The sequence below is a fragment of the Pristis pectinata genome, chromosome 8 (genome assembly GCF_009764475.1).
Source record: "Pristis pectinata isolate sPriPec2 chromosome 8, sPriPec2.1.pri, whole genome shotgun sequence".
Classification (NCBI taxonomy): domain Eukaryota; kingdom Metazoa; phylum Chordata; class Chondrichthyes; order Rhinopristiformes; family Pristidae; genus Pristis; species Pristis pectinata.
In genome coordinates, this window is record NC_067412.1 from 57,307,244 (window position 1) to 57,329,527 (window position 22,284).

Below are 22,284 nucleotides of genomic sequence, written 5' to 3' on the forward strand. Positions count from 1 at the left end.
GGAAATTTGGTCCAATGGACTAGTAAAAGGAAGGAAGCAGAAGAAGCAGCTGAATGAATAGTCTCAATGATAGATGTACTTGATCTTCTTGTATGTCTTTGAAGTTGAATGTGGAGGATATAGGAGAGAGGAGCTAGCAGATGCAATAGGATAACTTTGGTCCGATAGGAATGAGAAACTCAATATTAGCAATAGAGAATGTCCTAGAGAAATTAGAAGGACTAAAAGAAAACAAATTCCTTTCACCTAATGAACTACATTAAGGGTTTTAAAAGATGTGGTTGAGAAAATGATGGATGCATTTTTGGTGATCTTCAAAATTTCACTGGAATAGTCAGAGTTGGAATTGGAAGTTAATATTTATTACACTTCAAGAAAAGAGGAATGAAGAAAATAGACAGCTACTGATCCTGGCTTTGGTTGTGGAGAAAATGTTGGAATCCATTACTTAGACTACCACTTTGAAAATGTTTAGGCAGTCAATATGGTTTTATGGAAAGGAAATGATGTTTGGGTAAGCTAATGAGAGTTTATTGATGATGGAACTAGTGGGGGAGATAAAGTAACACTGGATGTATTACATCTGGATCTTCAAAAAATGTTTGATAACATGTCACACGAACGGTTATTATTTGAGATAAAAATTCACATCACTTGGACAATATAGACAGAGAATTGAATAGCTGTCAGAAAGCAGAGAGGAAGGATAAAGTTACTTTCATATAAGGAGGCTATTACTATGAGAAGCATTAGCACTGATCATGCTTAGAGAGTGGCCAAAAAGATACTAGTTCGAGTACAAAGATGGCAATTGGGGGGTAATTAAACTTCATAGGAAAATATGCTAAAAAGTTAGGAAGTGTTCTTGTGCAATGGGCTCCAGATCTCCTGGTACATGAAGTACAGAAAGTTAACGTATAAATATGTTATATCTGGACCCAGAGTTGGCTGTGTGATAGGAGGCAGAGGGTAGCGGTGAATGGGTGCTTTTCTAACTAGAATTTGGTGACAAGTGGTATACCACAAGTATTGGTGCTGGGACCATCGTTATTTGTAATATACATCAATGACTTGGATAAGAATGCAGGGAGTATGATTAGTAAGTTTGCAGATGACACAAATATTGGTGGAGTCATAGATGGCGAAGAAGGTTGTTTGCAGACATAGCAGAACATAGATCAGTTGGGAAGCTGGACAAAGCTGTGGCAGATGGAATTTAATCCAGACTCACGTGAGGTAATGTACTTTGGGAGGTCAAATTCTGTTCAGACATTTAGAGTAAATGGCAGGGTTATAAGGAGCATTGATGTACAGAGAGACCTTGGGATGCAAATCCATAGCTCCCTGAAATTGGCAACACAGGTGGATAGGGTAGTGAAAAAGGCATCTGGTGTGCTTGTATCTGGTATGCTTGCCTTCATAGGCCAAAGCATTGAGTATAAGGGTTGGGTCACAATGTTGCAGTTGTACAACACATTGGTTAGACTGCATTTGGAGTATTGTGTGCAGTTCTGGTCACCACAGTACAGGATGTGGTAGCAATAGAGAGAGGGCAGAAGAGATTTACAGGATGAGGTCCTGCTTTTTAACTTTATACATAACTCTCCAAGTTCACGTTGCAGGATGTCATCTTTCTTCCTGCCGATGTAGTTGGTACCAATATGGACCACAACCTCTGGCTGCTCACCCTCTCCTTTCAGAATATCCTGTGACTGCTCGGAGATATCCTTGACCCTGGCACCAGGGTGGGATCACACTATCCTGAAGTCTGGCTCACGGCTACAGAAATGCCTATCTATGCCTGACTAAAGAGTCCCCTATTACTCTTGCTCGTGTAGACTCTGCCCTACTCACTGCATAACAGAGCCAGTTGTGGTACCACTGATATAGCTGCTGCTTTCATTTACTCCTGAGAGGCTCTCCCCACCCAAACAGTATCCAAAGTAGGAAACCTGTCTGAGAGGGGAACAGCTCCAGGTGATGGCTGCTAGTGTCTGTAGTTCCCAGTAACGAGGAAGTAACTTGTTCTCAATCCTGAGGGACTGTCTAAGAAGAAGATACTTTTGAGGCAAACCTTGTGGAGTAAATCAATTAACAACTTCCTGACTTCTGCAGAGAATTGTGAATGTGTGGGTGCTGTAGATCATTTTACTTCTTCATACCAACCAGTGCTGGTAGTATTGTCAATATTTTTTACTGGGCTAACAGACAATCTGCTTGAGGAACTCAATGGGTTGAGCAGCATTCTGAGGTGGGGCAGGGGAGTGGGAAGGAATTTTCAGGTCGAAATCCTGGATCAGGATTGAGAGAGGGGAGTGATGAGACATGGGCCAGTAGGTGATTGGTGGACCAAGGAGTGCTGAAGGATGACAGGCAGATGGATCCAGGTAGGGGAGGGGTGGAGTTGGGAGACAGAGGCAGGTGGGTGATTTGGAGGCTGACAAGGAGGAAAAAAAGGCAGATCGAGCAGAAGTGGGATGGGGTTGGGGAGTATGAAGGTGGACACAGCTGCTGGAAAGTGATGTGGGAACATGAAGGCTACGAGTGCTGGAATCTGATACGTAAGGAAGGCGATAATGGGAACTATGAGGGGAGAGGTGAAGGACAGATTGAACCTGATGGAGAGGGGGCATTTGGTGGGTAAGATATGTGGGTAGTAGGTGTGGGACCTATCCATTCTTGGTCTTCTCCACTGCCAGGGTGAGGCCCAATGCAAGCCCAAACAACACCTCATATTCCACTTGGGTAGTCTACAACCCAATGGTATGAATGTTGAATACTCTAATTTCAGGTAATGCTTATATCCTCTGCTTTCCCCTCCCCTTCCCCTCCCTCACCTGATCCACCTCTGGTCCTCCCATTTTTGTTCTCTTTCCCTTCTCTCCCCTCCCCTTCCTGGTTCCAATCCACCTACTACCCACACATTTTACCCACTGGATCTCATCTTCCCATCTAGTTCCATCTGCTGATATCTCACCTGTTGGTTCCCATTGTCACCGTCCTTGCATCAGATTCCAGCACAGGTAGCCTTTGTGTTCCTGCTTATCACCCTTCGGCAGCTGTCTCCACCTTCACCCTCCCCTCACTTGACTCCTTCTAGCTCTTTCATTTTTCTCTGTTTCCATCAATCATCCACTTGCTTCTGTCTCCCAACTCCACCCTGACTCGATCTGCCTGTCATCCGATGAAGGGTCTAGACCTGAAATGTCAACAATTCCTTTCCTGCCATAGATGCTGCTTGACCTGCTGAGTTCCTCCAGCAGATTGTTTGTTGCTCCAGATTCCCGCATCTGCAATCTCCTGTGTCTCCAGTTTTTTACTGGGCTATTGTGATTTACAAATTGCTTAACAACGGAAATAAACTCGGGAAAAAAAACAGAAAATGTTCAGCAGGTCAGGGACCATTTGTGGAGAGAGAAGCAGAGTTAAGGTTCCCCTCTCTATTGCTGCTGTACATTCCCAGCAGTTTCTGTTTTTATTTTAGTATCTGCACGATTTTGCCTTTAAATTACCGAAGTGGTACCTTTGTGGAAGGATAAATAGCCAATTCTCACCCGATTTTAACAGCACTACTTTTCCAAAATTGCAGAAGTGTTGCAGCTTTAATGACCTTTCGGGGAATTTTATCCCTTTGCAGGTTTGCTCTGTGTCTCCCCTCCTCGCGGGAGCGTGCACCCTGACGGCGCGGGAGCGTGCTGGGACAGTTTCCGCGCTTGCGCAGACCTCGCGTTGGCTTGCTGTAGCAGTGCGGCCTGGCGGCGGCGGCGGCGAACAGTAAAGTAGGGGTAACGCCAGGGCAAAGGATACAGTTACTGCAACCATGTTACAGTGCAGGGCAGTGTGGCAGAAACTAGCGCCGCTGAGCAGGGTATCGTCCACGCTCGCAAGGAGTAGCGTCAAGAGGCGAGGTAAACGGCCGGGACAAGTGTGGGCAGGTCGCTGCCCAGTTGGCCTAGGCCTCGCTTGTGCTCCCTGGGAAATGCAGCCTATGCTGTGGGGCGCGTTCCAGCCAAGGTCGTGGGAACGTCTCATGCAAAATCATATTTGGCGACCGTTCCATTCAGTCCTGTTTCGTGAATACTTTGGGCCATTGCCTCGGCAGTTGTGTTTTCCAGCTTGCGCCCTTGCTTTCCATTTTCTTTCCAATGACTAGCTCAAGAAGCAGCAACAGTTGTGACCCGTGCTTTGCATAGAAGGTGCCGAATAGCACCCTGATAAATTAACTCAAAGTTACTGGGCAGTCTGCACCGCGTGAGCTACTTCAACGGTGTATATATGGCATTGACGTGCTGTCCATTTGTTCTGTTATTAAATTTATTCTTGCTGAATGTGCTTATAGCATGCAAAGACCAGCATATGTTTGCTATTAAAAATTCATTGTTACCCAGAAGTATATTGAGGAGGGAAGTGCTATAGACAGACATCTTGATGGCCTACGGGATAGAAATAAAATCCTCAATTTCATCTAATATTTTAAAAATTACATTGAGATTAACAGAAAAATTCTGCTAGTGCTGGAAATCAGAAATAAAAAAAACAGAAAATCCTGAGTGATTGGGTCAAGCATCGTTTGTGAATGGAGAAAATAGTTAATGTTTGAATTTTCCCCTTTTTTTAAACCTTTTGCCATAATTGGGGGAGAAAAGTTGAATGTAGTGGGTTTTAAACAAGAACAAAGGCAGGATTTTTACATGAAAGCAAGATGGAAGACAAGATAATTTAAATGACAAGAGTAGTGGTACTCTCTGACAGTGGATGGAGATTTGACAAGAAATAAAAGATTTGTCTATGAGACCTGAAAATGGCAAAGCCAGAAGCATCACTGGAACCTATTTCCTGCAAAAAGTGAAAGTGTAGTTATAGCCTAAAGTTTTGTTCCTCGAAGGATATAAAATATCAATAATTGAGTTGCTGTTCTTCAAAATTCCTTTGAGTGTTGAACACTGGGATGGAGATTTTAAAGTAGCAAACTGTTGGGAGTTCGGGATGCTTCTTGTGTTTGCACTGAGTGGAAGAGTTCACTAACATGAGTGTCCAATCTGTGTTTAATTTTTCTGATGTGGAAAAGATTGTAATATAAGCAGTGAATATGATCTAAATTGAGAGAAATGCTAGTAAATCAATACTTCACTGGATGGAGTATTTGGGTCACAGAAATGAAAAGCTAGTGTTATCATGCATATGTCTGAGTAGGTGTCTTGAAATGGGTCGGTATTAGGGTTGACAGGAATGGATGAGGGAGCTGCAGGAGGAACAGTTCTTTCAAAATGCTAAAAGGGAAGTAGAAGAGAAAATTTTAGTGATGAGATTGCATAGGAGGATTGTCTTTGAATGTTCACACTGGTGAGATGGAAGGTGAGGGCAATTAGAATATGAGAGGTTTTCTGGGAGGGAGAGGACTGAGTAACAATAGAATTGAAAGAAATCTGACACACTGTCAAAGCCCCTGGTTCCACCTGGGGAACATTCCTTCAGTAAGCTGTTGGGAACATGTATTTGGAAATTGTTTTGTCTGATGCAAGGGGAAAACAGATTAGAATAGAAATGTATACTTAATTCTTTCTCTGTACATCCATGAAAGTTTTTTTCACAATGTCTCTTGCAGCATACACTTACTTTCTTAGACACCCTGTATAGAGGATCTTTTGAAAATTCATCAATCATATCTTCAAATTTGTGAATACATCTTGGTTTTAATGGATCCAGAATATAAAGGAAATGTGTGAAGTACTTGGCAAAATATGCAAAGTACTCAGCAAGCCAGGCCATATCTACAGAGATAATCAGAGTTAATATTTTCTGTGTGAAATTCATGGTACTGGAAAACATTGCAGCTTTTCAGTAAGTACAGAGGCAGGAAGAGTGAGGAAGGGCTCTGATGGGGTGGTTGGTAGCAATGAGAAAGCATGTAGCAGAGTAATTACTGGCATCTGCTTTTGAGAGATGAAAAAAATAAGACCAGTAGTTGTTATCTGGAATCATTGAACTAAAAACAAGGCTGTCCAGTGCCTGATAGGAAGATTAGATGCTGTGTATTGAGTTTCCAATTTTATTGGAGCAGTACAGGAGACCAAAGGGAAGGCAGTCAGACTGGGAGTGGAGAGGAAAAATAGAATTACAAACAGCTGCAAGTTTAGGATCATGCTTCTGTGCTGAAAAGAAGCCCAACATGGTATTTCCAGTCTTGAGGAGCCAGCATCATGAGCAACCAATTAGTATACTGAATTCAAGGAAGTACAAGTTAATTGCTTTTTTTAATTTGGAAAGAATTTTTATACCCTAGAGAGGGAGGGATGAGGTAAAAAGGGCAGGTGTTGCACCTCTGGTGCTTGCATGGTAAAGGCAGTGGATATTGGAAGAGTTAATTGGAGTGAACAATCTCTTTGAGATGCTGAGTAGAGAAGGAAGGTTAGATGATGGCATCACACTCTAGGCTATGGAAATTGTCCTGGGGAATACATTAATTTTGAAGCCTGTTGAAGGTGAGCTCAAGAGAAACTTCTTGTAGTTCTGGAGGTAAGGGAAAGGTTGGTATGAAGTGAGATGCCCTGAGAAGCATACTGCAAAGGAATCCCCGTGCTTAATCTTGACCATCCCATGCATTTTAAGTGTTCACTAATTTTATATTAAATTTCTAAATAAAATCTTAGAATCCACACTGTGGTTAGAGTCTAATTAACTCCTTTAGTCCTTCTTACCCAGATTTACAAAAGTTCATTGGTGGTTACCTTAGCTCAGAGTCAGAAGATTGTACTTTGAGTTCCAGTTTAGATACTTCAGTGGTCAGTCTAGGCAGCTATCTCAGTAGCTTATCGGCTTTGCTAACCTTTGGATAAGAGGTTAAGCATCAGAGATCTACCTCCCAGATACATATAAGATTCCCTGGAAGTACTTGAAGAGCAAACAATTTTACTCCTGCTGTAATGATTATTTATTCCTTAGCTAGTACTAAATGCTGTTTGTTGTGACAAACAGCATTTTAATTGTTATTGGTGGGATCTTGTGTTCAGTTCTTCCCCCTTAAAGATTTTCCATGACCAGGTCTGCTAACTTTATTGTGTTAATTTGGGCAGAGTTTCCTTTTATCTTGCTTTTTAAAAAAAAACATTTTTATGCTAATACATGCAAAAAGTTTAGAAACCATTGCAATGTGGAAGAAGATGCTGTACACCGTGAATTTTCTTAATGGAGTTGCATCTAGTATAGATACCATAGTGCTATCTATAGCTCTTCACCTGATTGCTTTGTTGCTGTTTCAGTTCCACATGAAAGCTGTTTAAAGACTTTGTGGTATTGAAATACAGCATTGAAATGTGTCAGTTCACTGACCTGTCATTTGCCCTTATGAAGGGTCATTCCCCTGAACTATTACCTCCTGTGTTTTTCCAAAGATGCCGTATGACCCAATGCCTGTTTCAGACATGTTGTGTTTTTTCCTTCCAATTTTCATTATTGAGGCAAAGACTTGTGTTTTGTTACCCTGGCAGGAACACTTTGAAGTCCTTTATGAATGGCAAGTTACTTACAAAACAGATGATCTATGTAGGTGTATCAGTAATGTATTTATTATTTTCTGCTCATTATTTAACAGTGTGTAGAATTTCCCAATTCTTGAATCAGTCCACCAGAGCTTTGTTTCAGGCAGGTTTGTACTTTAGAAATTAATTTCAGTAATCCTAATTCCAATTTGGCAGGAGAACAATTCCTGTAACTGCTATATATGGGCTTTAAAGTATTTGAAATTATTGAGTATTTGTTGATGTGGGAGATCAAATTTTCCGATGTACTTCAGTTCTTCAAAGTTACAAAACCTTAACTCAGCAGTTTAATAGATCAATATATTATTGGAGGGTAGAAAATAGATAATTGGTATATTCTGAACTAAAATCTGAAATTGAAAATACTCTTTGTAGGTAGAGTAATACAGCATGGTAAACAGGCTCTTCAGGCCATCATTGTCCATGCTGACCATCAAACACCCTTTTTCCCCTTTTCTCTCTCACCATCAACTTTCCCTGAATTCTCCTGCCACCTCCCCTACACTAAGGGAAATTTACCATTACTAATTAACTTACCAACCAGCATGATTTTGGTATACCGGGTCTCAACTAGAAACATTGATTCTCTCTGTAGATGTTGCCTGACCTGCTAAGTTCCTCCAGCATCTTGTTTCTTGCTTGTCTTTGGTATGTGGTTGGAAACTGGAGCACCTGAGGGAGAAACTCAATGTGGTTGTAGGGAGAACGTGCAAGCTTCACACAGACAGCACCCATGGTCAGGATCATACCTAGGTGTCTCAGGCTGTGGGACAGCAGCACTCACTGCTGTGCCATTGTGCTCCCTGTATACTTGTATTTAATAATTAATTCCCAATCTAGAGGATGAGCTCGCTTATTAGGGTGGGGGGAAAAGAGAAGGCAGCAAAATTTATAGGGGGTGTCTGAGGTTTGGTAACTCTGAGGTAATTTAGTTAGAAAGTGTAGGAAAAATAAATTTAAAAATATATACTTGGTATGGTCTCCTGAACAGCCTCAACTCCTTAATAGGAGCAATCTGTGATGTAGTCATAGATGGAAACAGGCCCTTTGGCCCATCAAGTCCACTTTAGCCATCAACCACCCATTTACACTAATCCTACATTAATCCTTTTTTTTTATTCTCCCACCATTCTCTTCAATTCTCCCCAGGTTCTACTACTCATCTCCACAGTAGGGGCAATATATGGTGGCTGATTAACTTACCCACCTGCATGTTTTTGGGATGTGGGAAGAGATACATGCAGTTGCAAAGAGAACATGCAAACTCCACACAGACAGCACCTGAGGTCAGAAATGAACCCAGGTCTCTGGTGCTGAGAGGCAATGGCTCTAATAGCCGTGCCACTGTGCCACCTGTACCATCAGGTGTCATTAAGTATTTACGGTAGAAGTTTGAGTTTATTTTATTGAGTGTAAACAAGTGGGGCTTTCATTTGGAAACTAATTGCTTAGACAAAGGTGGTAACCACTAATATAGACCAGGGTCTCAATAACCTAACTACTTTGCCATTCAGATATAAAATTATTCTGCTCTGACCCTAGTGAATCACAGAATGATTCTACTGTGTGATTTTCTCTTGATTCTGATCTGTGATTTTGTAGTGTCATTTAGACACTGTTTATCATAATAATTAGCATTGTTTTCACTTGATTGAGATCATGGTGTACTTAGTAATGAATTAATGTTTCATTCAAACTTCACTTTCATAATTGATATCGAAGGTACGATTGAGTTAGACTTATTTCTCTTAACCTGCCTTCCAAAATTATATAAGTACCCAACTTCAAATTCTGATTATTTTTTCTCTTACAATAAATTTTACTCTTCAGGAACTTTGTTTCAGCGATGGAAACTTCCTTTAGACCAGCAGATGAACAGGCAAATGGCTAGCGGCGTTGAACCTCATGGCTCTGGCGCTATTTATTTAGTGCTTATTGGCTTGACAAGTTTAGGAGCTGGTGCCTATGTAAGTAGCAGGGAAATTTAATAAAAGGAATGAGCTTTCCACCTCTGCTTCTGTTGGTAACATTTTGGAACCCTTCGGGACTTCCTAATATTTCTTTACTTCCAGCTCAGTTTCTTTGCTTTGTAGGTACTTGTAACTGGAAAGGAGACTAAAAAATACAGTATGGATTGCATAATTCATTTAACCTTTCTTACTGTGTGACCCTTAATTTTATTAGCCCTTTGGTTCCACTTTTTGTTTAAAAAATTCTATTTTATTTGTTTGCATCAGAATTAAATAGATGTTTGTGAATTAAGTGACATGACTGAGGTCTCCTGCTCTTTATCTTATCCCATATTTTTCAAATTAATTTTCATATATTACATTTTTATCAACAGGCTGAGCCTAATGTTTTCATTCAGATAAAAATAATCTTTACTATGGATCATCTTTACTATTAAAAGCCATGTAAAAGAATTTTCCATTAACATTTAATTGATGAGGTAGCACAGTAAAGAGAAAAATAGTAGGCTTCATTGTTTAATTAAGAAATGATAATTACTGAAATAATTAGAAAAACATCCCATGTTAAATAAGTTGCTTGAAGGCCCTAATTAATAATATTCTAACTTGAAATTTATACTTTTTCCTGGTCATTCCAGTTATGTTTATTTCTGACTCAACTGAATATATGATAGTGTTAATACTTGCGTGCACACTATAAGGATTTTTCTGTCATCAGTGAATGTTATAGAGATATAATTAGAAGATTTTTCAAAAATACTCTGTCATATATACAGTCAAGCCTATCATACAAATTAAAATGTCCTGTTTCTTCCCCCTCTAAAGAAAAGTTCACTAAAAAGCAAAGCAGGTATCTTCTGAGAGAAATATCTACTTCTAAATTCATTATTTTCTGGAATTGTACCATATATTGGCAGCAATTATGAAAACAGATTACAAAGACAAATCAGTACACAATTTTTCTTTCCACAGCATCGTGTTAGATCAAGCTAGTCTTGTGGAAGTTTGCGAAACAAGAGTATTACTCTTGTTTTTGAGCTAGCCTGCTGTTACATTTTGATAGTTACACATTGGAAAGGAAAGCAGAGTAAAAGTGAAATGAAAGGGCTTTGAAATGGAAGGGTTTTCACTTTTTCTCCACTAGTTTCTTCCTTTATTCTTTTCCTGATTTTCTTCTCTACTTTTCTATTCTTCCCTACAGTTTTCAAGCCTTACAAAGTGCTTCCTGTAGGACCCTCAACAGGGTGTTTGATGTCCACAGGTGTGTCAAGGAACAGCAACAACAATCTCATGTACTTCATCATTGTTGGTGGAACGTTCATTGGGGGAATTACATATGTAAGCCAGTTTTGCCCTTTTGTAGTTATATTTCAAATACTTCCTGTGGGTGGACCACTGTAGCATTGTACTTTTTCAAGTTAGTAGTGCCCATTTTATATCAAAGAAGAATAGCTGTGAGTTTGAAAAATCCCTGTGCTATGTCAACGTGAACAGCAGAAAATCCTCTAACAAATTTGAGGGTTTAGTTTGCTGAGAGAAATTTGTGCTATAATCTGTAACCCAGTAGTGGAAGTGACACAGAAATTTGAGGTAATGAATAGTTGTGCTTGGTGCAGTTTACGCACATCATCTTACATAAGAATGAGGAACAGGATTAGGCCACTTAGCCCCTCGAGTCTGCTCTGCTATTAAATAAGATTATTACTAATTTCTTTGTAATCTGAATTCTGCTTTCTGACAGTAACCTTATACCATCTTGCTTATAAAGAACCTCAGTCTTAAAAATATTCATGGGCTCTGCTTCCATCACCCTTCGAGATAGAGAATTGTGAAAACTCTCAACCCTCAGAGAAAATATTGCCACCTCTGCTTTAAGTGTGTGACCTGAGTTGAGAATCCCCCAAGAGCCCCTCATTATCTTGCATTTCGATTAAGTATCCTCTCTCTCTCGCTCTCTCTCGCTCTCAAGTCTACCTTGTCCAGTGCTTCCTGATAATCAGTCCACCCATCCAAGTATTAGTCCAGAACATTGCTGATCTGCTTCCAATGCAGAAACATCCTTCCTTAAATAAGAAGACTATACAATACATTGCATCTTGGTCTGTGCTCTGTTCAGGAGGAACGTGGTAGGCTAAGTCAGGAGTCCAGAAACAGGCCCTTCGACTCACTTTTCCATTTCAGCCACCAAGTATCAATCTATACTAATCCCATTTACCAGCACTTGGTCCTTAGTCTACTGTGCCTTTTCTATTCAGATGCTGCTTAAATGTTGCATACCTGCCTCCACCACCTTCTCATGCAGTGTGTTCCAGATTGTGACCACTCTCTGGTTGAAAACAGTCTTCCTTCAATCCCTTCTGAATCTTGTTCCTTGCCTTAAACCTATGGTCTTTGGTCTTGGTCATGTCTGCTGTGGAAAAAGTTTCTTAATATTTATCCTAACTATGGCTCTCATAATTCTGTATATCTCTATCAGGTCTCCCCTCAGCCTCCTCTGCTCCAAGGAAAATAAACCCAGCCTCATAACTGAAGCATTCTATTCCAGGCAATATCCTAGTTAACCTCCTCTGTGCCCTCTCTAGTGTGTCAAGAACCGCAAATGATATTCAAGATGTTTTGTTATGTTGTACCAAGACCTTGGCTCTTATTTTCTGTGCCCAGGTAGTAAAGACAAGTGTCCAATATGCTGCCTTCTCCACTTTTTCTATCTGTGCTGTCACATTCAGAACCTTTGGGTTTGTACATAAAAGTCACTTTGTTCCTTAATACTCAGGGCCTTGCTATTCATGGTATATGTCCCTTATTTGACTATCCCAAAATTCATCACCCCACATGTGTTAGGATTAAATTCCATCTGCCATTGCCCTGTCCAATTTACCAACTGATTAATATCATTCTATTCCCAACACTACCCACCTCACTATCAACAACAACATCAATTTTCGTGTCATCTGTAAATTTAGCAATCGTACCTCCTACATTTGCATCTTAGTCATTGATGTATATAATAAATGGCAAGGGTCCCAGCACCAATATCTATGGTAAACTACTGGTCACTGGCTTCCAATAACAAAAGTGACTCTTCATCATTACCATCTGTCACCTATTATCAAGCCAGTTTTGGATCCTATTTGCCAACTTGCCTCTGATTCCATGGGCTCAACCTTCTGGACTGTCTTTCCATTAGGGACCTTCTCAGAGGTCTTACTGAAGATCATGTAAACCTTCAACTGCACTGCCCTTTACAAAAAATTCAAATTAGATTTTCCACCAACAAATCCATGCTGATAAGCCCTGATCATTTTCTGCTTTTGCATATATAGATTAATCCTATTCCTCAGATTTATTTTTTCCCCAGTTTCTTCTATTTCCTTCCACAGCAGCTTGGGATATACCTCCAGGCAGTGGGGATTTATCCACCTTTATTCCCCTCAGCTATCTTGTACCTCCTTTTTTGTCTTGACGTGCTCAAAAATTTCACTGCCCCATTTGAGATTTCCCACTGCGATGTCTTTCTCCTCAATGAGTACAGATGAAAAGTATTTATTTAAAACCTTGCTCACAGCCTCTGGCTCCATGCACAGATTGCCCATTTGGTTCCCTATGGGCCCACCCTTTCTCTGGTTATCCCCTTGTTCTTAATATACATAAAATACTTTGTGAATTTCCTTAATTTAATTTGCCAGTGATATTTCAAGGCCCCTCTTTGCCCTGCTAAATTTTTAAACAAACCCCCAGTCACATGTCCGCCCACACACGCACGCGAATACACACGCACACACTCTTACCTTCATTACTCCTGAAGGGCTCATTCATGATCTGTGCTGTATGCCTACTCTTCACTTCTTCCTTTTTCATCATCCAATCCTCGATATCCGCTGATATGGGGTTCCTTGGACTTACCGTGTTGATCCATCATACTTGTGGGAAGACGATGGCCCTAAACTCAATTTCACTTTTAAAAGACTCCCATAACCTGAATGTACATTGACCTGCAAGTACCTACTCCCAGTCTACGTGTGACAGTTCTGTCTAATGATATTGACATTGACCTCCTCCCAGTTCAGAAACTTAATTTCTGGACTATCCTTAACCCTTTCAATAACTACTTTCAAACTATTGAGTCGTGGTCACCATCCCAAACTGCTTGCCCACTGATACCTCATCCACTAGCCTGGTTCACTGACTTGTAGTTGCTTTCAGTCCACTAATGCATAGAACTTGGAATTTGCATCCCTGGATGCAAATCACATTGCCAACCATCCAGTGGCCTCAATTCATTGTTTCACAGCCTGCAACTATGTAAGAATATTGTTCCTCCAACCCCTTTGTTCAGCCATTGGTGACAGTGCCTTCAGCTGTCTAAGCTCCAGGTTTGGGACTTGCCTCTCTGAAACTTTGTCCTGATCTACTTTGTAGTGTCCACCTTAAAGTCCATATTTTTAAACAAGATACTATCTCCTTTGGCTCATTATGAATTTCTCCCTGAACACATTTCCTGGACTTCTTTACCTTGGAATCTTTTTTGTAAATGCAAGGTATTGTTAAGTGGAAAGCAAGGGGTGAGAAGTCTAGTGATTGGCAACTGAGGCTGGAAGAAATCACTTTGATAGGATGAATCAAGGTTGTGGTGATGCTTGGGTTCACTTTAGCAGTGTAGTCCATGAAAAGAACACTTCAGTGTGAAGTACATGAGTGACCATCTTCCACAAAGAGCATAGATCTGATTGCAGTAACAACAAAAGGGTCTTCCTACCAACTGCTGGAAAACTCAATTGCTAGTACTCTTCTCAACTACTACTTTCCAGTTGCTGGAGAGCTGCTCCCCAAATTACAATGTAGATTTTGTCCATGTTTGCACATTTAGAGGCCAATTTCCAAGTTACCATTGACTTGTTCATTGAAGCATAGGAAAGAATGGGCAGACACTACACTGCCTGAATTAGACAGTTTATTTTGAACTCTGTCACTGCAAAAGATTGTCAAATGGACAGAGGAGAATAATGTTCTCAAATTCTTCTTGGAAAAAGTAGAGCATACCTACTAAATGACAGGAATCTCTGGCTCAAAATGAAGGAGCATTTGGGTTCCCATTGAGAATCTGGAGTCCATGAGATGGGACACACAAAAGCCCAGCATAAATGTTGGAAAGAGTACACCACCTTGCAAACTATCCACCCATCTGTCCCATCAAGTACTCTGGTGCACCTGTTTCAGAATCTGCAGGTCCGACATAGACCTCATTGCTCCACAGAACTAGAGTGGAAGCAAGTCATCCTTGAGCCCATGGGATCTCCTTAGAAGATTAGCTCCATGTTTTCTTTAGCTTAAGATCATGCCCTTGGTTGAGATTCAAAAAGAAAACTTAATCTAATGATTTCCTTAACATTTTTTAGAAACTTGTAACAGTTCTTGCTAAAGTATTATGGATTTTAGCTTCATAGACATCATATAATATTCCTTTCAGACCCAATTGTGATTTTGATGCCTTTTTAAAAATTACTTGCAATTGTTCTAGGTTTTTGCATTTATTGCAATAATTATTGCTTTTAACGATGCTTTAAAAAAATGAGTATTACCTTTCTAATTTCAAGTTTATATATCTGTTAATACAAGTTGGTCTTGTCATTGCTATCATACTACGTGATAGTTTTTCAAAAAATCATGAAGAGATTTTTTTTCTTTCAATGTTTAATATAACCTTCATTGCCTAGCTATTTATAATTTAGAATTACATTTCCATCTATAAATTCAATTTGCCATTCAGCTGCATAATTTCTGAATAAGACCTCCATGAAACGTTGCTCCTCTCTTGCTCGAATCATCCTTTTGTATCATTTACAAATTCAGATGTTATTTCACTTATTCTATCTTTGAAATTAGATTATAATCTGTTCTTCATTGTTATTTTGTTATTTATTTTGATTACATGAACCTTGCATTGTTTGCCTTAGTTAATAACAGTTATTAGGTAATTTTTAAAAATAGTGGTTCAAAATACTGTGAAATTGTCGGGAGTTAACTGTATAATTTATTGAGATTTCCCCATAATTTCACTTCATAATTCAATTTGCAATTGTAATATGCACCTTTCACTTTTTCACTTTAGTTATTCGTCTCATCCAGTGTTGTAAATTTTTTTGAAAATCAGTGGATGTAACCACTGCCTCTTGTATTGAACACACTCTCCTATGTATAAAACTTGTAAGCCTACTATTTCCAGGAACATTGATTTTGTTTTTAATATTTAGAATTTTTAGAATCACTGCTCAGTCATAAAATTGAGGTTTATGAAAACCTCACAAAATCGTGAATTCTTTTCCTCCCCTTCCCAAATTATTTTAATGTTATTTTTATTACATCTGAATATAATGTCTTTTTAAAGCACTTTGCATAAGTTGAGTTATATTGCAACCTTCTTTGACGGGTCTTAGTTGAAAAGTGAAGTTTGATTGAGATCCAACATTCTAATGAGATTGGGTCAGAAATATATTTGACATACATGATAGCTTAAAGTTAATCTGCTTAGAACAATCATAAATGAAATAAGCAAACAAAAGATCTATCATATAACATCCATTTCCAATGACTTTTTTTGTGTCAGTTGTTAGCTGAGACCTAAAGTTCTGAAATTTATGTTGTTTACTATATGCTCACTAATCGTATTGCTACATTAATTGGCCTAGCCTCCACTCCGAATCTGTTTATCAATTGCATTCAGGTCCCTTGCCTCACTCATCAAGCAAATATCTAAACCCCCTTTTCAGCCTAAAGTTATTTTTGTAATAGAAATCATTCAATCTAAAACTTTGCAGTTGTATTCTTGATCTAAAGAATGCTGTACATAGTTTGTAGAATGAACTTGTATCACTGAAATGATTTGCTCACTAATCTCTTTTGCTGAAATGTTGGTGTACATTTTCACAAGGACTTGTATTCCATATACTGAATCTTGACAGATTTAACAGTCCTCACGTCCCTCTTAACTATTTTCTTGCCTGACATTTTTCCCCTACTCCTGCTGCATTCCTAGATGAGGAAAATTGAAGCCTGCACTAACATCCCAATTGAGATCAGATGTGGCCTCCTGTTGCTTGGCCACCAGAGAGCTAAAACAATTTCCAGTGATAAAACTCTGAAAATACATTTAACACTACATCAAGTATGTAATATGACAGCAAAATAAATTTCAGAAACTATTAGGCATGAAGGTTATCTTTCATATTGATTTGGAACATTGATCTGATTATTGATCCAAATATACTGTATTAATGCCATTTGTTCAACAGGCATATATTACAATAAAAGAAGATAAAGAAAGGTACAAAGAACGAATAACACAGATACTGTCAAGATCCAGTGTAGAAAGGAAACCTGAAGAATTGTCAACAAAAGGTGTGTAAGTATTTTCTCCTGTTTCCTTGAGGTGCAGAAGCAGGCAGGGGTGCTATGCCAGAGGTGCAGAAGCCTATTGGTATTGTCATTTGAAACTCTTAACTTAGATATGTAGAAAGTGTGCTTGAGCAGTTGTTTAACTTGGCATCGGAATCTGTTTCTGCAGTTGATGCCATTTATCATACTTTTCAGTTGAACTATTTACTGTAATTTGGACTAGAAACCTTGCTTGAATTTTGTTTTTCTTAATTCTGACCAAGCCTGTGTTTGCTGAGGCCTAACAGAGGCTAATGAACTTTGCTGATTAATTTTTCTGAGCAGTTGACTGACCATTTTAGTAATTAAAAGTGGAATTTATTAAAAGTTGTTGCTGTTTGTCTTGATTCTGTCATGTAAAAGGACCAAAGTTATCACTTAACTTTTTTATCATCAGTTATATCTATTTTCCTTCTTTTTCAATATTTTTATTAATTCCAAATAAAAAATGCAAAGTAGATGAAACAAAGGAAAACACAAAATGTTACAAAATAGATTGTATTGAATCACACGTGAAATCACAATACTTCATATAACAAAAAAATAACTAATTATTATTAATAAGTCAGAATAATTTTATTATGAAAAAAATCTAACCCCACTACCAAAACCAAAGCTTTTTGGTTAAAAAAAAGACAAAAAAAACCACCCTAAAGACATAATAGTATTGGCCAATATCTGTACTTTAAGCACCAAATCAGTGGTTTTGAAAGTGGCTCAAAGAAGGTCCCCATAATATTTGAAAGTTCAGAATAAATCCAGAAATAGAGCAACATATCTTCTCTAAATTTAGATATGACGTAACATCCTGTAACCATTGAACGTGAGTGAGGGGAGTAATTTCCTTCCATTTAAGCAATACAGCCCTCCTAGCTATAAGAGAAATAAAGGCCAATATGTATAAGTCAGAAGTCTACAGAATTATATCTTTTTCTCCAACAATCCCAAATAATGCAGTTAAAGGATTAGGCTTAAAATTTATTTTAAAAAGCACAGAAAAGGTTTGAAATACCTCTATCCAGTTTTTTTCTGACTCGGACATGACCAAAACATATGAATTAAAGAAGCCTCTCCATTATTGCATTTGTCACAATAAGGAGTTATATCCGAATAGAAACACGATAACTTGACTTACTGATAATTTGGTAGTTAAACATGCTTTGAGGATTTGGTTACAATTTAGAAAATATTATGGTTTATTGAGATTTTCTTTGTCTAGTCCCATTTTTGCTAATTGTTTTTTTTAAACCTTCCATAACTGACATAGTTTTTAAAGAATGGGATAGATTGGGTATTGTTGGAGGAAATTTCGCAATGTTTGAACAATTGTCAGCTAAATATAATTTGCCAAAAACTCTCTTTTTTTGATATTTGCAAATTAGAGATTTTCTCCGATCTCAAGTGCATAACTTTCCCTATAAGTCCTGATAAGAACTTACTAGATGTAATTTTTAATTTGAAGCCTTGTCATGATGGTTCAATATCCAAGATTTATGGTAGGTTATCAGGAATGAATAAGGTTCCTTTAGGCAAAATTAAAAATGCTTGGGAACATGATCTCTAGATTTCAATTTCTGAGGAAACTTGGAATCAAATTTTTAAATTGGTTAATACTTCATCATTATGTGCACGTCACTACCTCCTTCAATTTAAAGTGGTCCAAAGAGCTCACCTGTCCAAAGTCAAGTTATATCTATTTTCAAAGACATTTTTTAATGAATGTGCATTGAATTCAGTTCTGTCAGGTCAGTTGTTAGCATTCTACAATGGTCTTGAATTTGAAGGCCAATTATACCATAGAAACTTTGATTTTTCATATGTCCAGGAACATAGTTAATCTGTTGTCACAGCATGATAGCACCAATTATGCAGTGGAACCTCTGTAACAATAAGCAACTTGGACAAGTATCTGTTGGTCACATATCATCTCAACTAGAGTAAAACTCTGTTAATCTCGTATGATCGAGACTTTGGTCCCATACCAGAAGATTTTCTGAACTATCGGATGTTATTTTGTTCATACTTCAACACACTTTTCATTTACTTTTCTAAAAGATGTTTCACAGTAACATTTCAGTGAATCCAGTAAGATTTAAGGGAACACAGCCATCAGAACCTGAGTTTTAAGGGATCATGGGAACCAGTGCCCTAGCAAGTGGTCGGAGTATGCAGGAACCTGAGTTCTGACGAGTGGGTGGGGAGTGCGAGAATCACCGACCCAGCAAGTGAAATTGCAAACACCAGCTGTTGGGCTAGATGCCGAACTGTTGGGATTTGGGATGATTGGAGTTTTACTCTACTGAGAAAGGATGACAGTCAACTCGTGACTGTCACCTAAATTTCCTTTCATTCTGACATGAAAGTTCCTTCCAAGATTTTTATCAAAACTCAATTTGTTTGAGTTGTGTTTTAACAATGTACTTCTAGGTAACTATTCGATGATAAACTTGACTAGATTTATTCTAATAAGGGTTTAAGGTTGCACACTCATTCATTGTGTTTAATTCATGCTATAATTTGAAAAAATGCTCTTTTCCTTTAAATTCATAGGTGAGAAAGAAGATGAGGCAGCAACAGCAGAAGGTGAATCTTATTATTGCTTTCTTCTTCTAGGCTTAATCTGTTCTGTTATTGCTCAGAAATAATTCTGGAAGATTTCTGTGCTTGTTTCAAATTTTAAGATAGGTTCTCACATTTTATGGATTATATACTGATGGACCAAAGGTATTTACTTTTCTATTATTGACTGAATGATCCATTTCACTAGGCAATATTCAAGCAGCTGTTGTCAAACAGCTAGTACAAGTTCAAAACTAGAACCAGCTGTGCACAGGCTTAATATAAACATGTTGCTATTTTTAATTGGTAGTAAGGGAAAACATGCTATTCAAAATTAATCACCTGTATTTGCAAAAAGTAGCACTTTTACTGTTTTCGATTCAGTAAAGCCATCAGTCTCCATTTTTCATAAATGAGAAGGAATGAATCTGATAGAAAATTTAGTCTGGGAAGGAAATTTCAGAAAGAGTGGATCAATTGTTTTTGATGCCCTACATTTTTGCTAATGCGTTTTAATGGTTTATATTGGTTTAAGCAAAAATAACTAACTTGGTTGTTATGAAAGGCACAGGATTATGATGCTAACAGGAGAGTTTGTACACATAAGTACAAGATGAGTTTATTTTAGCAAATGTTATAGTTAGTCGGGGAGAAATAAAGTCATCTGGTTTCCTAACTAATAATGATAGAAAAAAAGATCATGCTCAGTTGGCTTTTCTTTCACATATGTTGATGATAGAGATGAGATTTGTATTTGAAAGTGTCTGAGGCAGTGATGGCGTTATTACAGAAATCTAATAAAGGCTTCACAATTACGTCGCGTTCTGATGAATGTGAATTATCAGCAGAAAGGAATTCTCTCTACAAAAATGCTTGCCTTTTTATATAAGAGATATCATCTGCATAGTTTTTAAAGGCAACCCTGCGCATCTTGCAAAACTAAAGGTTGGAACTGAGTCTGGCCTTTTATCACCATACATATTTTAACATTGGCTGGAAGTGGTGGTGCATGGATACTTAAGAACCAGCGGTTTAATCCTTTGGAAATGAGCTGAACAAAATCAAAGGAGGAAGTGGTATAAAAAATGATTTGCATATTAAGTCTGGAAGTTGCACATATTTCTGTATTTTCTTTGTTTTAGTTTCCCTGTGATAATTTTCTTACTTGGAATAAGTTTAGTGAAACAGATCAAATTGGTTTCTGAAGATTGTTTTGGCTGGTTATTAAATCTGAAAGCATGTTGAATTACATCAGAACCTTTTCGTTTTACCCCTTAATAGCCTTGGCTTTGATTCAGAACAAGGAAACATTGACATTGCTCAGGTCATTTGAGAAGTTTTTGCCTGAAGGTGTGAACTTTTCCTTTTCTGGCTTTTGAAAATTGTCTAGTTAAAATGCTTTCATCTGGATGAGGATTTAGTTACGTAAGCCTCAGTTTTTGGCATTAGCTTTGTGTTATTAAACATTAGTGGCTCTATTTGTACTGTAGGACAGCTTGGAATTGCTTTAAACCTTGCATGATAGGCAAGTTGTGTCCAATAGTTTGTGATTGCAGAATCTGCCATTACAGTTGATGCCCCAAAATGGGTTGCCACAAAATTGCCTGAACAGGCTTCAGTGAAAGTTCTAGTAGAGAAATCTGAAACTGAGCAAGTATCAGAGTCTGATGAAAGTTGCATAGATAAGACTGAAGGTGGGTCTTGCTCATTGTTTTTTCATATACAGTATTCTAGGTGTTATTTTGTCCTTATAAGCCATTAAACACAATCAATTTATACTTAATGACATTAATAACAAGATTATTAAGTTGATGTGAATATTAGAGAAATTGTATCCATGTATCTTCATTTGATTATTTATACTGTAAAATGAAGTATATCATATGATTTGGGTAGCATTTTCATGCTGCATGATTTATCAAACACAGAAGACTTTGCCTGTAGTCCAGCTGATATGGTTGTTTGAAATGCTCTCGAATATACTGTATATGAGCAATTTATTTACGTGGTTTAAAAGTACTATGAAATTGATCTTTGTCGTTTTAGGACTGTAAATTTAAATTAATTGTATTTTTTTCTGGAGTTACTTATGGCACACTTTAATTTTTTAGTCATCTTGTGCTATTTCTGCAGTCCATTACAAACAAAATATGACCTGCTGTATTATAACTAAGGATTTATAACAATACTATTAATCAAAAAGTAATATAGCATGCCTTTATATCTTTGATTGTTACAGGAGAAAAATCCCTCATTGTTATTGTTGCTCAAGGCTATGTAGAATTTGTTAAATGTTTTTAACCTTCTTCTGACAGCATCAACAGTTGAACCAGTCAGTGCTAGACCTGACATTCCATCACATGCTCCTTACCTTCTGATTGGTGGAGGCACTGCGTCATTTGCAGCAGCTAGATCTATCCGTGCACGAGATCCTGGAGCAAGGGTGGGCAAAAATCTCACAATATTATATAGATATCGAATTAAGTGTATATTTGTGCTACATCTTCCCTTACTCTGTTCAACTGACTAAAGCATCATAGAGCTTGTTGTGAAGTTAATATGACACAATAGGAGAACATGACATTTCAACATTTGTAACATCATACAAAAATATAACATTTCTTTATAACCCTAGATTAGAGAAGGGAAAATCATCCAAATTGTATGTGACAAACAGAGATGACTGTTGAAATATGCCTGGTACCAATGGAACTCTGGCTGTACTAGAACTCAATGGCCCAAGGAGTTTTTAAGGGAAAAGAAATGCATGTATACGCAGTAGTCCA

At 38.1% G+C, this 22,284-nt stretch overlaps 1 protein-coding gene across 2 annotated transcripts in view; it reads left to right on the forward strand.

Annotated features, from left to right (window-relative positions):
- Positions 1 to 3,510: 3,510 nt before the first annotated feature.
- The window catches only part of aifm1 (apoptosis inducing factor mitochondrion associated 1), a 53,540-nt gene continuing 34,766 nt past the window's right edge, over positions 3,511 to 22,284 (forward strand). Inside the window, exons 1-5 of one of the 2 annotated variants that reach the window (XM_052021547.1) lie at positions 3,511 to 3,908; positions 9,369 to 9,505; positions 16,798 to 16,903; positions 19,490 to 19,522; positions 21,814 to 21,941. In XM_052021547.1, coding sequence (XP_051877507.1) covers positions 3,821 to 3,908; positions 9,369 to 9,505; positions 16,798 to 16,903; positions 19,490 to 19,522; positions 21,814 to 21,941 — 492 coding nt within the window. In that variant the 5' untranslated portion in view covers positions 3,511 to 3,820. Of the gene's footprint in view, positions 3,909 to 9,368; positions 9,506 to 10,709; positions 10,847 to 16,797; positions 16,904 to 19,489; positions 19,523 to 21,813; positions 21,942 to 22,284 lie in introns of both variants that reach the window. The other variant, XM_052021548.1, reaches the window with a different exon arrangement.